The sequence below is a fragment of the Macrotis lagotis genome, chromosome X, assembly GCF_037893015.1.
Source record: "Macrotis lagotis isolate mMagLag1 chromosome X, bilby.v1.9.chrom.fasta, whole genome shotgun sequence".
In the NCBI taxonomy this organism is placed as follows: domain Eukaryota; kingdom Metazoa; phylum Chordata; class Mammalia; order Peramelemorphia; family Peramelidae; genus Macrotis; species Macrotis lagotis.
Window position 1 is genome coordinate 8,760,131 of NC_133666.1, and position 12,558 is coordinate 8,772,688.

At 40.1% G+C, this 12,558-nt stretch overlaps 1 protein-coding gene across 3 annotated transcripts in view; it reads left to right on the forward strand.

The window, feature by feature from the left end:
* Positions 1–12,558, forward strand: part of MID2 (midline 2) — a 115,286-nt gene that overhangs the window by 16,720 nt on the left and 86,008 nt on the right. For all 3 annotated transcript variants that reach the window (XM_074207231.1, XM_074207230.1, XM_074207232.1), the window contains exon 3: positions 11,664–11,759. In XM_074207231.1, coding sequence (XP_074063332.1) covers positions 11,664–11,759 — 96 coding nt within the window. The remainder of the gene's footprint in view (positions 1–11,663; positions 11,760–12,558) is intronic.

The following is a 12,558-nucleotide window of genomic DNA, read 5'->3' on the forward strand; positions in this document are numbered from 1 at the left end:
GCTATAGCTTAGTAGTTATATGATATATAATACACACAGTAGCTATAGCTAATATAATATTGTGTATAATATAGGCAATAGCTACTAATAATAGCTAGCATTTATAGAGTGCTTTCAGTTTACAAAGCATGCTATGTATATGTTAATCCATTTGATCATCACTGAAATTCTGGAAGGTAGGGACTTTTTCTTATCTCCACTTTACAGATGAGGAAAATGTGGTACTGAGAAGTAAAATGACTTGCCCAGAGTCACACAGCTAATAAATTTGAGACTGGATTCAAACACAGTTCTTTCTGACTCTCAAGTTTCAAACTATATCCATTGTTGCCTAGTATCTTTCCAGATACTGGGAAACACTACATGAAGAATATGTCTTCCTGGCTATCCATTAGTTCTCTAAAAATTTTTTTTATTGCTTTCTGCTTGCCATATGCTATGAAACATGAGCATTTTCATATTCATAGAACACAAATGAGGATTTTATTTGAAGCCACAAATCTCTGTTGTATACTCTTTGCATTTTTAGTTTTAAAGCTGTTCTTCTTCTCTGTATCTCCTTTTGAAACTCTTTTTCTTTTCAGCCTCTTTATTACTATTCCTCCCTCTTCTTTCTATGTTCCATTTCTTTCCCTTCACCATTAAAAACAATTCTCCTTTGTAACAAGTAAGCATAGGGATAGGGATAGACATAGGGATGATAGGGATGATAGGGATAGGGATAGGGATAGGGATAAGCTCTGTGAACTTATAAATATAGGGAACTCTCATATAAGGAACCTCTCGGTAGATTGGCATTTGGAGAGAGGTGACTGAAGCATTGAGGAATGAAATGACTTGTCTGGCTAGTATATGTCAGAGCTAAGACTTGAACCCAGGGCTTCCAACCTCCAAGGCTAGCTCTCTAGCTATCTACCATGCTGTAGTAAGCTTATCTATATATCGACCATATCCAAAAAAAATATATCTTTCATTCTGTCCTATGAATCCCCCACCTCTCTGCCAGTCCATCTCCTCTTTGAAGTATGTCTATGCTTATGTGTCTGATTTTATGTACCTATGTTTTATGTGGGGCCACAGAGAGGTGGAAGGGCAACTCTGGGTATGTACAGCTATGTGGGTGATGGGATTTGTGGTGGTGTATATGAAAAAAGTATTTTTGGAGTATGAGACCTCACTGATCACTCATTGAGGAATCAGGGAGCCCTAAGAGTCTGACTAAACTGCAATTGTCATCACTGTGGGTTTTGGTAACAGAGGCTACAGGTTTGCCTGGAAGTCACAGTCTCAGACACTGCCAGAGTTTTATTGGCATACAGTGGTCCTGCTTGACAGTACATTCACTGCCAGCCCAAGTGGTGTTACCTCACCCCAGGACTGCCAAGCATCACGTTGGTAGATGAATTTCAGAGGTGACTGTTGATCCTTATCAGTATTCTTCCTGTGTGAGTATAAATGCCTCCAGAAGAATCCAGAAAATTTGGTGGTGTGTGATTTGTTTGGGAATTGAGAATGTCTGACATCCAAAAGGGCCTGACTATAATAAGCCTGAATGGAGAGGAGAGTCCAGGAAAAGAGAGGAAAGAAATGAAGGCTCTCTCCCTTTTCTTCACCTTCATTTATAACTATATGCTTTTCCATTCCCTCCCCTGCAAGCCAACCTTGCTAATAATGAATTATTTTAAGAGGGGGAAAAAGAGCTCCATAAAACTAGCACATACATTAGCTGAGTCTAACAGTGTATATGAGAGAACCCCTCTTTTATTTTTAATTTTTTTAATTGATATTTTATTTTTCCTATTACATGTTATGAATGTTTTTCAACATTCATCTAATGCATATGCAGATTTTAAAGTTACAAAATTTTCTTCCACTCTTCCTTCCCACTCCCCTCCCCTTGGTGGTTGAACGGTCAGGTGAATATTAGACATACACATTTGTGTTTAACATGTTTACAGATTAGTCATCTTCAGTCTGAGAATTAGGATCAAGGGAAAAATTTTGTTTGGTTTTGTTTTTCTTCCTCTGGATGGGGACAACATTATCCATAGCAAGTCTCCTAGGGTTGTCCGAGCTCTCTGAACTGCTGAGAGGAGCTGCATCCATCAAGGTTGATCAACTCACAATGTTGTTGTTAATATGTACAATGTTCTCATGCTTCAAAACTTCCTTTTAAAGATATATATATATATATATATATATATATGTTCAAAAGTTTTGGCTACTCATGAGGATTCTCAGCAGAAGCTATTTAATAGGCTTAGTAAACTATATCTCTATCTCTGTAGAGATGAGTAACCCCAAAGGGAAAGGTACTGGCATCCGGGAGCACCAGAAAAGAGTTTTTCTAGAAAGTGGGTTTAAGCTTAGTCATAGGAAGCTTAAAGAAACCAAGAGGTGGAGGGAGGAGGGAAAACATTCCAGGATGGAAGCCAGTGGCTCATTTTCGCTAAATTGAAGAGTATATGGTAGGGAGTATAGTGTATGAAGTTTGGTGAGATGAGAAGGGACCACAACATGGAGGGTATGCAATACCAAATAGAGGAGTGACCTCAGTGACCATGGGCAGGTTAGTTTATCTTCTTTGGTCTTGTTTCCTCATTTGTGAAATGGGAGGGTGGAATTAGATGACCTCTAATGTCCCTTCCATCTCCATCTGGATCAGTGATCCTTGGATCAAGTGTGACCTTAGGTAATTAATTTAACCTTGCTGGGCTTCAATTTTCTCATTTGTCAAATGGAGAGATTAGGCCAGATGGTCTCTGAGTTCATTTTCAGTTAAGATCAAGGAGGAAGAGCTTAGGTGTGTGGGACTGATGAGTAAACAATTCTAAGAAAATGTAATGACTTATCCAAGGTTATGCATTACATCTGTTCTTAGAAAGCTAGGTCTTCTGCCTCCCTGGTCCCTGTCACTTTAGGCAATGATCCTCCTATGGGGTTGCTTTACTTTGTGTTCTTCCCCAGTAAGACTGGCATCAGTTGCTTTATGTTACAATGTAAACACGGTGCCCAAGTCACTAATTGATCATTAACACAAGCAAATAAAGGATATCGAATAGGTCACACTTTATAAGTGCCACAGAGTTTACAGAAACATGATGAGGTAAAGACATTTCAAGTATGATTTCCATTTTCTGGATGTGGAAACTGAGACTTTCCGATGGTAAGTGGAGTTAGGATTTGAACCAGTTTTCTCTCATCTCCAAGTCCAGCGCACTTCAATTTATTCCACAGTTTGCCTTGAGTAGATATTTATTGTTTCAAAATGGAAGACATAAAGAAATGAAACGAAATAGAGGGTTTGGAGTGATCTGGAGTTAGGAGAGTGAAGGGAGGGGAGATGGGCGGATGGAACAACCACTGCTAAAGACTTGCAGGTGTTGGGCCTGGAACAAGACTGTGATCTTGAGAAACACTGAAAAGAGAAAATTCTGTAACCATTTGTATCCCTAAGATAATAAAAAGTTTGGATAAAATTAGGCTTGATGTTAGGAAAAACTTAACAGTCAAAGCTATCCAAAAAGAAAATAAAGTAGAAGTTGCCTCAGAGGTGATGCACTCCTCCTCACCCTCATCAGAAATCTTGGATGAGTTTCAGTTGGATTTTTGGTGGAATACCAGTTGGACTAGATGACCACTGAGCTCCCTGTGATTCTGCAATTAATCTATGTCTCCATGGCACCAATAACTTGAAAACATGCAGATGACTGACTGAATTTTCCAAATTTTGAAATGAATGAATATACTGAATAACCGAATATAGTCATAATGTATAGGGATTATCAGATGATGCCTTGGCAAAGTGTAAGACTGAGCAGTGATTTTGGTAGAAAAGACCAAAAGAAGACCTTCTTTTCAAATGTCACCTTTTTCATTTTCTGAGGAAGAAATGGTAGGTTCTTCAGATTACAAATTGAGTGGAAATGACAAACAGTGTTGTGTAGTGGTTAGGGAACTGGCCTTGGAGTGAGAAAGATTCAGCTTCAGATCTTGCCTCTGAGACCTTTTAACTGAGTGGCTCTGATCAAGTCACTTCAAACTTTCTATGCCCCAGTCTCCCATAGCCCAAGGAGGCTGTATGATGATCTCTAAATTTTAGGTTTAGATTGGCACTGCCCTCATGGCAGCATGGGCCAATCATTTAACTTGGCAGTACCCAAGACAACTCTTGACTCACAGAAAGGGATTAAGAAATGGATTGTGGTGATTCTACTCAGGTTGTTCCCATCATTACGGTGTGTTGTGTCTAGTAAAGGATTCTTTTTAGGTTCCGTTTGTTTCCCTAAGATGTAACACAGTGCCTGGTACATGGGAAACATTCAAGGTGTGTTTGTTGATTGACTGATTAGGAGTTCTTCTGTCTTCCAGACCATTCTGAATGGGGGGGGGGGTTGGAGGTGAGTTGTGTGAGGTGGTCTCCATTGGCATGAAAGAATATTAACTTCTCCACATTAGAAGAGAAAAGGTTTGACTTTTATTTCACTATCCATTATATCCATTGGGTTGAATTTTAAATTGGCAAAGCATTCCTGATTATCTCTTTAATCTCTCTGATACTTCATAAGAAGAGAAGTATCTCCAGTCTTTTGTGAAGAAAAGGACAAAAACTCAAAATAGAAACACTAGAAAAAAAAAGATACTGACTTACAAAACAATTATACGAGCAATACATAGTATAACATAACAACACAATAATAGAACATAAATAACAACATAATTTAACATAAAATAACATGACATCTTATGTCTAGTGATTTATATTTTCTCTGGGCATGATCTCATTTGATCCTGACAACATCCCTTGGAGATAGGTAGGACGGAAGTGTTAGATTTTGAAAGGACCCTCAGAGACCCTGGAATTCAACCCCCTCTTTTTTGTGTGGTGGTGATGGTGGCAGCTATTGGGGTTAAGTGACTTGCCCAGGATCACACAGCTAGTAAATGCCTGAGATCAGATTTGAACTCAAGTCCTCTTGATTCCAAGTTAGATGGTCTAGCCACTGTGCCATCTAGTTAATATATACCTGTTGTTTGTTTTGACTTTCTGATCTGCAATCCACAATTTAATATATATATATATAGATATAGCTATAACTACAGCTAGATAGATATAAATATATCATATCACATATATGTATGTATGTACATATTCTGTCTTCCAGAGCCTCAGAGTTGGATTTTTAATCATTTTTATAGGATATCCCCCTAAATAGGACTTACAGTTCCTAATGTTAAATTGTGTAATGAATAGAACAGTGAGTTTCAAAAGGGCAAGTCTGGACTAGAAAGCACCATGATCTCTTTAAGCTATTTGCTCCAACGCAGTTCTTTAATCCAGCCTCAGTTGTTTCGTCCTTTGGTGGGGGTCAGCATGCATTTCAAAGCAGAAGCTACCAGTGACTCAATTAATTCTTGAATGTTGAAAAATGCTTATGTTTTGGATATTTCTTCTAGAGCCCTATTATTTCATTTGTTGGAGGTAGCTGGATACAGAGACACATTTTGGGAGTCAGAGATCCTGGTTGCATCCTGGCTTTTCTCTTCACCACCTGTATGACTTGCAAGTCTCTTGCCCTTTCTGGGCCTCAGTTTCTGACTGCAAAACGAGAGCATGGAACTAACTGACCTCTGAGGTCCCTTCCAGTTCTATTAGTTCCATTCACGTATGTGTGTATACATATCTCTCTATATAACATTTCAGATTTGTAAGTTGCAAACACTCCTTCTCCCTCCCCCCTTCTTAGAAAATGATAATATTAATGAGGAAATATATTTTGGCTCTACAATTCTGCTGCTTCTCAAACTGGCAAAGCTATCCACTCCTCGCCTCCAATCTAAAACTCTTCAAGTCTGGTCCTACCTACCCTGCTATTTAACCTCAGGTCCCCACGTCTCTCCACCACAAATCCTTCAGCCTGGCAAACTAGTGTCCTTACTGTTATCCCAATACAGCTATTGATTTTTGTTCCCCACTTTTATTTGGGATGTAGCCAGCTTTCCCTGAAATTTCTGCTTTCTCTATCCCAAACCTGCCTGTTCTTCAATGTCTTTGTGTCCTAATTCTGCCACTGAGCTATTTTTGACTACTGCAGCCCACACTAACTAGAATGCAGACCTCTTGAAGGCAAGGATAAAGCCTTTTACTTTATTTTTAATGGAGATGGATTTATAGATTGAACGATTGTTTCAGATGAAGCAAATCTTCACGGTGGTCTTCCGGAGTCTGTAGAATTTGCTACATATAGCTTCTCACCCTGTGGGGCACACATTTCTCTTACCCCTCCGATTATTTCAGGAGCCTGAAAGAATTACTGACAGCATTCTGAGCCAGAGCATGAGCAAAAGTGTTAGCGTGGCTTTAATTGTAAGTACTTATTCCTTTTGATTGCAGGATTTTCCTACTGCCTAACCCGACAATGACGTCTGTGTAAATCAGACATGATTATCGTAATTCTCTTGGAAAGTGGTGTTGTCCCATTTCCATGCCTTCAGCCTGCCAAAAATATGGCGGATGAAAACTAGTGGGAATAGAGGAATTTCCTGAAAGGAATAAACAAGCATATTTTCATTTTCTCATTATGTTTCTACAATTTTCATAAAATATTCTCAAACCGAGGCACATTTACACATTTTTGGGGTTCTTGTTATAAAATATTACCTGGCAAGAAAGGATATTAGCAGTATATAGGGAGAAAGTTGAAGAGAGAGGAAAAGGGAAGACAGAAACAGAAGAATAGAAGAAAAGATTAAGAGAGATGGAAAAAACAGAGCAAGACTGAGAAAATTACAAGAAATTCAAAATGTTGTTAGCAGGTTAAAAAATCAGATAAAGTAGAATTCTTTTATCTCTTTGCTGGCCACGATCTTTTTCCTAATTATTATCTATCTGTCTCTGTCTCTGTCTCTGTCTCTGTCTCTGTCTCTCTCTCTCTCTCTGTCTCTCTCTCTCTCTCTCTCTCTCTCTTTTTCTTTTTTTGGAGGCAGTCAGGGTTAAGTGACTTGCCCAAGATCACTCAGCTAGAAAGTGTCTGAGGTTCATTGTCTTTTTCCCTAGTCCCCATCTTTTCCCATTCAAACTTCTAGATAACCAGATAGCCATCTATGCTGATCAGTGTGCACAACTTTATAAAATTCCTGCATGAAAGAGGATGTGTGTGCATGGACTATACATACATGCATACAAATATAGATCACTGTGTCTGTTATTTTACAGATGAGGAAATTGAAAGTTTGTAACCTGCCCAAAGTTACATAGATAGTCATTTATCATAGTGTCACATACATAGGTCTTAGATCTTAGATCTTAGGTCTAGACCTAGAAGGGACCTCATTTTACAAAGTAGGAAACTGAGGCCTATGAAGGAAAAGTGATTTGTCCAAAGTCACACAACTCCTGAACCTGAAGTTTCACATCTATACCTGCTTCTGATGATCTTTGTGATACTCTGCCAAGATGTGAAAGTGTTTTGAAGAGTTGAGAGACCATGGGAATACAGGAGACGCCTATTGCTTCTTCAAGGCATGTCGACTTGTGTCTTGGATTCTATTAATTGACCAGTGTTGGAGCCTGGAACGGATGGGGAAGGGAAGGAGGTCGACTGTTTTAGGATTTCATTTGAAAAAGTCTAAATGGGTCATTAACTGAAAATGGTGAGTTTTTTCTCTGTACCTGAAGGGAGGAGAACAGGATCAAGCTATTTTGTATTGCAAAATTAGCAAAGAGGGATGGTTTAGCTGCTGGCTATACTTATTTAACCACTCTTGACTTGGGATCCATCACCTTGTTTTGTTTAATATTTCGATCCTATTTCACTATCTATAATTCAGGCATGTTGTCATCCGACAGATTTCCTTTTATGCATTGTACACTCATTATTCTGAGAAGAGGGTCATTGACTTCTGCCTGAACTTACAGCTGAGTGCGTGAGGCAGCTGATCCTTTGTCTTTTCCTCTTCCTGTGGGGCAGACTGAGGAGATCTTTGCTTCTGCCTAAGGAACCTCTCATTTGCTTTCCTCCTTCATTGTGTCCAATGTTGTTGTCATCGTTTCCTCTTAGCTCCTCAGATGGTGATTAACTGGAGTTCCAGATGGTCTGGGCTGAGGTCCTAGAGTAGGCATCATATCGGTGCTTCTCCTTGTGGGACATAGCCTGTGTCAGTCAACCCAAGAGGAAATGCACATATTTTGGGAAGGCATCAACTGTGACATAAGGCTATGGCCTTGGTTTCTGAACCAGATGGCTAGTTTGACTGTTAGAAACCCATATGTCTTTGATGAATACAGGGACAGACTAAACCAAAAATCATCTGGATTTGAAAATTGATTTTTAAAAAGCATTCCTAAAAGCTGAGGAGGGTCATTTTGTTTGCTAGGCAGGTGAGACTGGGAAGCCTATGAGATGAAAGGTTCCTAGCTTGGGAACTGGAAAGACCCTAAGGGGGCATTCATTTTGCAGATGGGAAAACTGAGGCCCAGGAGATGAAGAAACTTGCCCCAGATCACACAGATACCATATGGTCATCATTGAGACTGAATTCTACCTTAAATTAACATTTTCCTATGAATGAAATAAGGTTGAAATTAGGCTTATCTTCTGTTTTTAGAAAGGGTTGGCATTTTGCAAATTGCCAGGTAGAACTTTGGCAAAGGAACAATTTGCCTCCATTTTATGACAGTAACTCAAATTCCACAACCCAGCAAGACCTCAAATTGTGTATGTACAGGTCTCATTTCTTTTTTTCAGTGTCTTCTTGGAGGCTCTGAGTCTCAGATCTGAGCCACAAATGCATAAAGCACAACAGTGTTCTTACTTGTTCTCTGAATTATGAATTATTTATGTGTTTCCAGCATCTAACATAAGCCTTGTCCATAGTAAGCATTTCATAAATGTTTGTCAGTTGATTGATGACATTTATGAAATTTGCAGACCACCATGTTTCAAGAGAAATACATTAGCTTTTGAATTGATTTCTCACATCGCATGTTTCAGAGGCAAGGTGGTAGAGTGAATCCAGAGTCAAGCAGACCTATTGTCTTTGCAACCTCCATGTCCCCAAGCAGTCCTTTCAAATCTGAATTTTAAGTGAAAGTGCCACCCTGGATTGGTAGAACTGATTTCCTTATCCTTCCTCAAAACTGGCCCATCTACCCTGGAATCTCCATTCTATGTTTTAGTAAGATCCTCTAATTTGTGCTTTGAAGACATATGGGATTTCCACTGGTCCTGGAATAATTTCCAAATTGACTTTCTGTTGATCCTGAGATTGCTGTCCTCCTTTCCACCCCTTCCTACTGTGTGCTCTGATGTACAAGTTTATACAAGTAGACACACTCTAAAATATACATAGGGGAACTTTTGGTTAAGTAGACCTGCAAATTTATTAATGTGGGAATTCCCTTGGCCAACAAAGGTTGGTACCTTCTTTTCCATTTTTTCTCTCAGATAATTGCCTGGAGACTTGAAAAGTTATGTGACCTGCCCAAGGTCACACACAGCCAGGCAGTTTCAAGGTTGGGACTTGAACCTAGCTACATCTTCCTGACTCTGAGAGTGGTTTCTTAGCCTCAGTTTCAGCCTTATACAAGGTAAATTAAGCATCCACAACCTCCTAGTAGATTGAAAAGGACTGCTGTACTTGAATCCTTCTGAGCAGACTTCCTGAAGACACTGGCCACAGTGAAAAAAGAATCTATTCTCTGGAGCTTTCATAGAGTTGGAAAAAAGCCAAGACTGGGAGGTTTCTGAAAATTATGGTGGGGAAGGTTTTAGGGAGAGAGCACCAAGACAAGAATATAGTGTGTCTGAAGAAGTTCTTGGCACAGAGAGAATAAGCTTGAGAAACAGAGATGGAAATAAATATATGGACGAGAGGCAGCATCTAGAGATGGAAGAGTTCCCAGAGGCCATCTAGTTTAACTACTATATTTAACAGAAGAGGAAACTGAGGCCTAGAGAGAAGTGTTTTCTCAAAGCCACAAATGTAATCCTAGATCTGGAGCTGGAAGGAACCTCAGAGACTACCTAGTCCAAATCCCTCATTTTCAGAGGAGGAAACTGAGGCCCAATGAAATAATGTGACTTGTTCAGGGTTACACAAAATAAATGACAGAGTAAAGATCTGATGTTCTGTCTTAAGATCCAGTGCTTCCCCCACTCCATTATGGGACAAAACATTCCATTTGGGAGAGGGAGGGCACGGATCTCAAACCTGTGATTCTGAGTACTGCAGTCAGATTACATGAAGCCCTTCGTAAGGATGGGAGCAGCTTACAACACGTGACTGGAATGAACATGAGAGATGTCATCTGGGACTCTATCTTGATTCAAGCAACCTGTCCATCTAGCTCCTCCGTGGGCCACTCCTTAATGGTGAAGAAGGAAAGCTATGAGGTTAGATGAATGAATGGATAGATGGAGGAAGAAAGGAAAGATTTATTCATTCATTTGGGTTCTTACTCAAGTACTATTCTTTTTCTATTTTTTTTGAAGATACAGCTTAGCCCTATTAGTGAGAATAATAATTCCTGAAGTGATTGCATTATTCGAATTTGCCCTGCATATTTCCATTGGGTTGGAACCAGTTACCATATTTAAATGATTATGTAAATATATAAATATATTTATAAGTATAAAAGTATGAATTCAGATACATGTAACTACCTGAAGGGATTCATTATTCATACTAATCAGGACCTACCCATGTTATACGAATAGTAAAGAGAGAGTCAGAAATCAAATGATGATGTTTTTTTTAAAGGTTGAAGAGGCCTAGGAGACATGATAATGCTATAACAGTGAACCTGAGACTGGGAGTTGTAATCCTTGAGTTGTAATACTAGTTCTACTGCTACTTACTGTACAAGTTTTGTTGTTGTTGTTCAGTCTTCTTCAGTCACATCTGATTCTTTGTGGTCATTTTGGGGGGTTTTGTTGGCAGAGACACTGGAGTGATTTGCCATTTCCTTCTCCAGTTCATTTTACAGATTTTTACAGGATTTTACAGGAAACTGAGGCAAACAGGAAGAAGTGCCTTGCTCAGGGGTCACACAGCTACTAAGTGTCTGAGGCCTGAGTTGAAACCAGGAAAATGAGTCTTCCTGACTCCAGGTTTGGTGCTTTATCCACTGTAGTGCTACCTAACTGCCCTGAAAAAAACTGTAGCAGAGCACAGCAGAAAAGGGGCTAGATTTAGAGTTAGAAGATTTAGTTTCAAATATTGGTTCTACCACTTACTATCTCTGTGAACTTGGACAAATCCCTTCCCCTCCCTAGGCCTCAGTTTCCTCTTCTGTAAAATGAGGGAGGTTGGACTGGATGACCTCTGAGGTCCTCTCCAGTTGTAGATCTAAGACTATGTGTGACCTTGGGCAAGTCCCTCTTCTTCCTAGGTCTCAGTTTCCTCCTCTTTCAAATGAGGAGGGTCTCTGAGATCCCCTCCAGCTCTGGAGCTGGGATCTTATGTTTCAGTGTGAAAGGGGAACAAAATATGCCCCGACATCACGGGATACTTTGAAAAGGTGTGAATATGCAAAGAATGGCAGTTACTCGAACCAGATTCTCATGAACGTGTAGTGTTATTGGTCATTGCTTGATTGTCAATTTTCTCTCCTTTTTTCTCCCCTGCTCACGCTGCCTCTGTGTTCTGCTCCATGATGACAGCAAGCTCTGGAAATGAACCTGACCAATCTGGTTAAGAGGAATAGTGAACTAGAAAATCAGATGGCCAAACTCATCCAGATCTGTCAACAGGTTGAGGTATGTGCTGCTTGTGTTGCTGACTCTCCTCAGATACTTGAGACTTCATTTTCTCTCTAGGGTAGCTGACTTCCTTTTCTGACTAATTTGGGCATTTGGGGGGAGGTGGATGGAAAAGTAGCTTCAGTGTCACCAGCTCACCACTCGCTACCTCTTAAGCATCATTGAGATAATGTGACTTGTTCAGGGTCATACAAGGCAAATGGCAGAGTAAAGAATTGATGTTGGGAGTAGAGAGACAAATTCAGAATCACCCCTGCCTTTAACCAGCAAGCACCCACTATGGGTCAGACATTGTGCTGACGGCCAAGCATACAAAGAAGTGGAAGGAATCCCTGCCCTCAAGAAGCTTACATTCTATCAAGCATGTCCATCCTAAGAAATAATGAACAAGATGGGGGAGGCTCCCTCTTTAGAAGGGCCAAGTAGATTGGGGATCAGTCCCAAGAACTGAGAAATGGGCTTTCATTTGAAGGGGTGGCTGGGTTGCATCAGGGGAGCTGGGGCAAGTGAGGGTGGGGCTCAGCACACAGTTGGCGAAGTTGAAAATGTTCTCTTTGCCAGGATCACAGGTAGTGAGCGTTTTCCTCTCTGCCTGTCACCTCCACCCACTACTACCTGTCTTACTTCTAGCCTCTGCCCATCCTCATTAAGGCTCCTGGCCCGTCTTCACTTCTCCCTTTATCCCCACCCAGCTCAGTTGAGGATTGTTTCTGAAATAGGAAAAGTGAAGTAAAAGATGAATGATCTGTGCTTTTTACCCCCTTCCCAATGATACAGAAAACAATCTTGCTAGGCT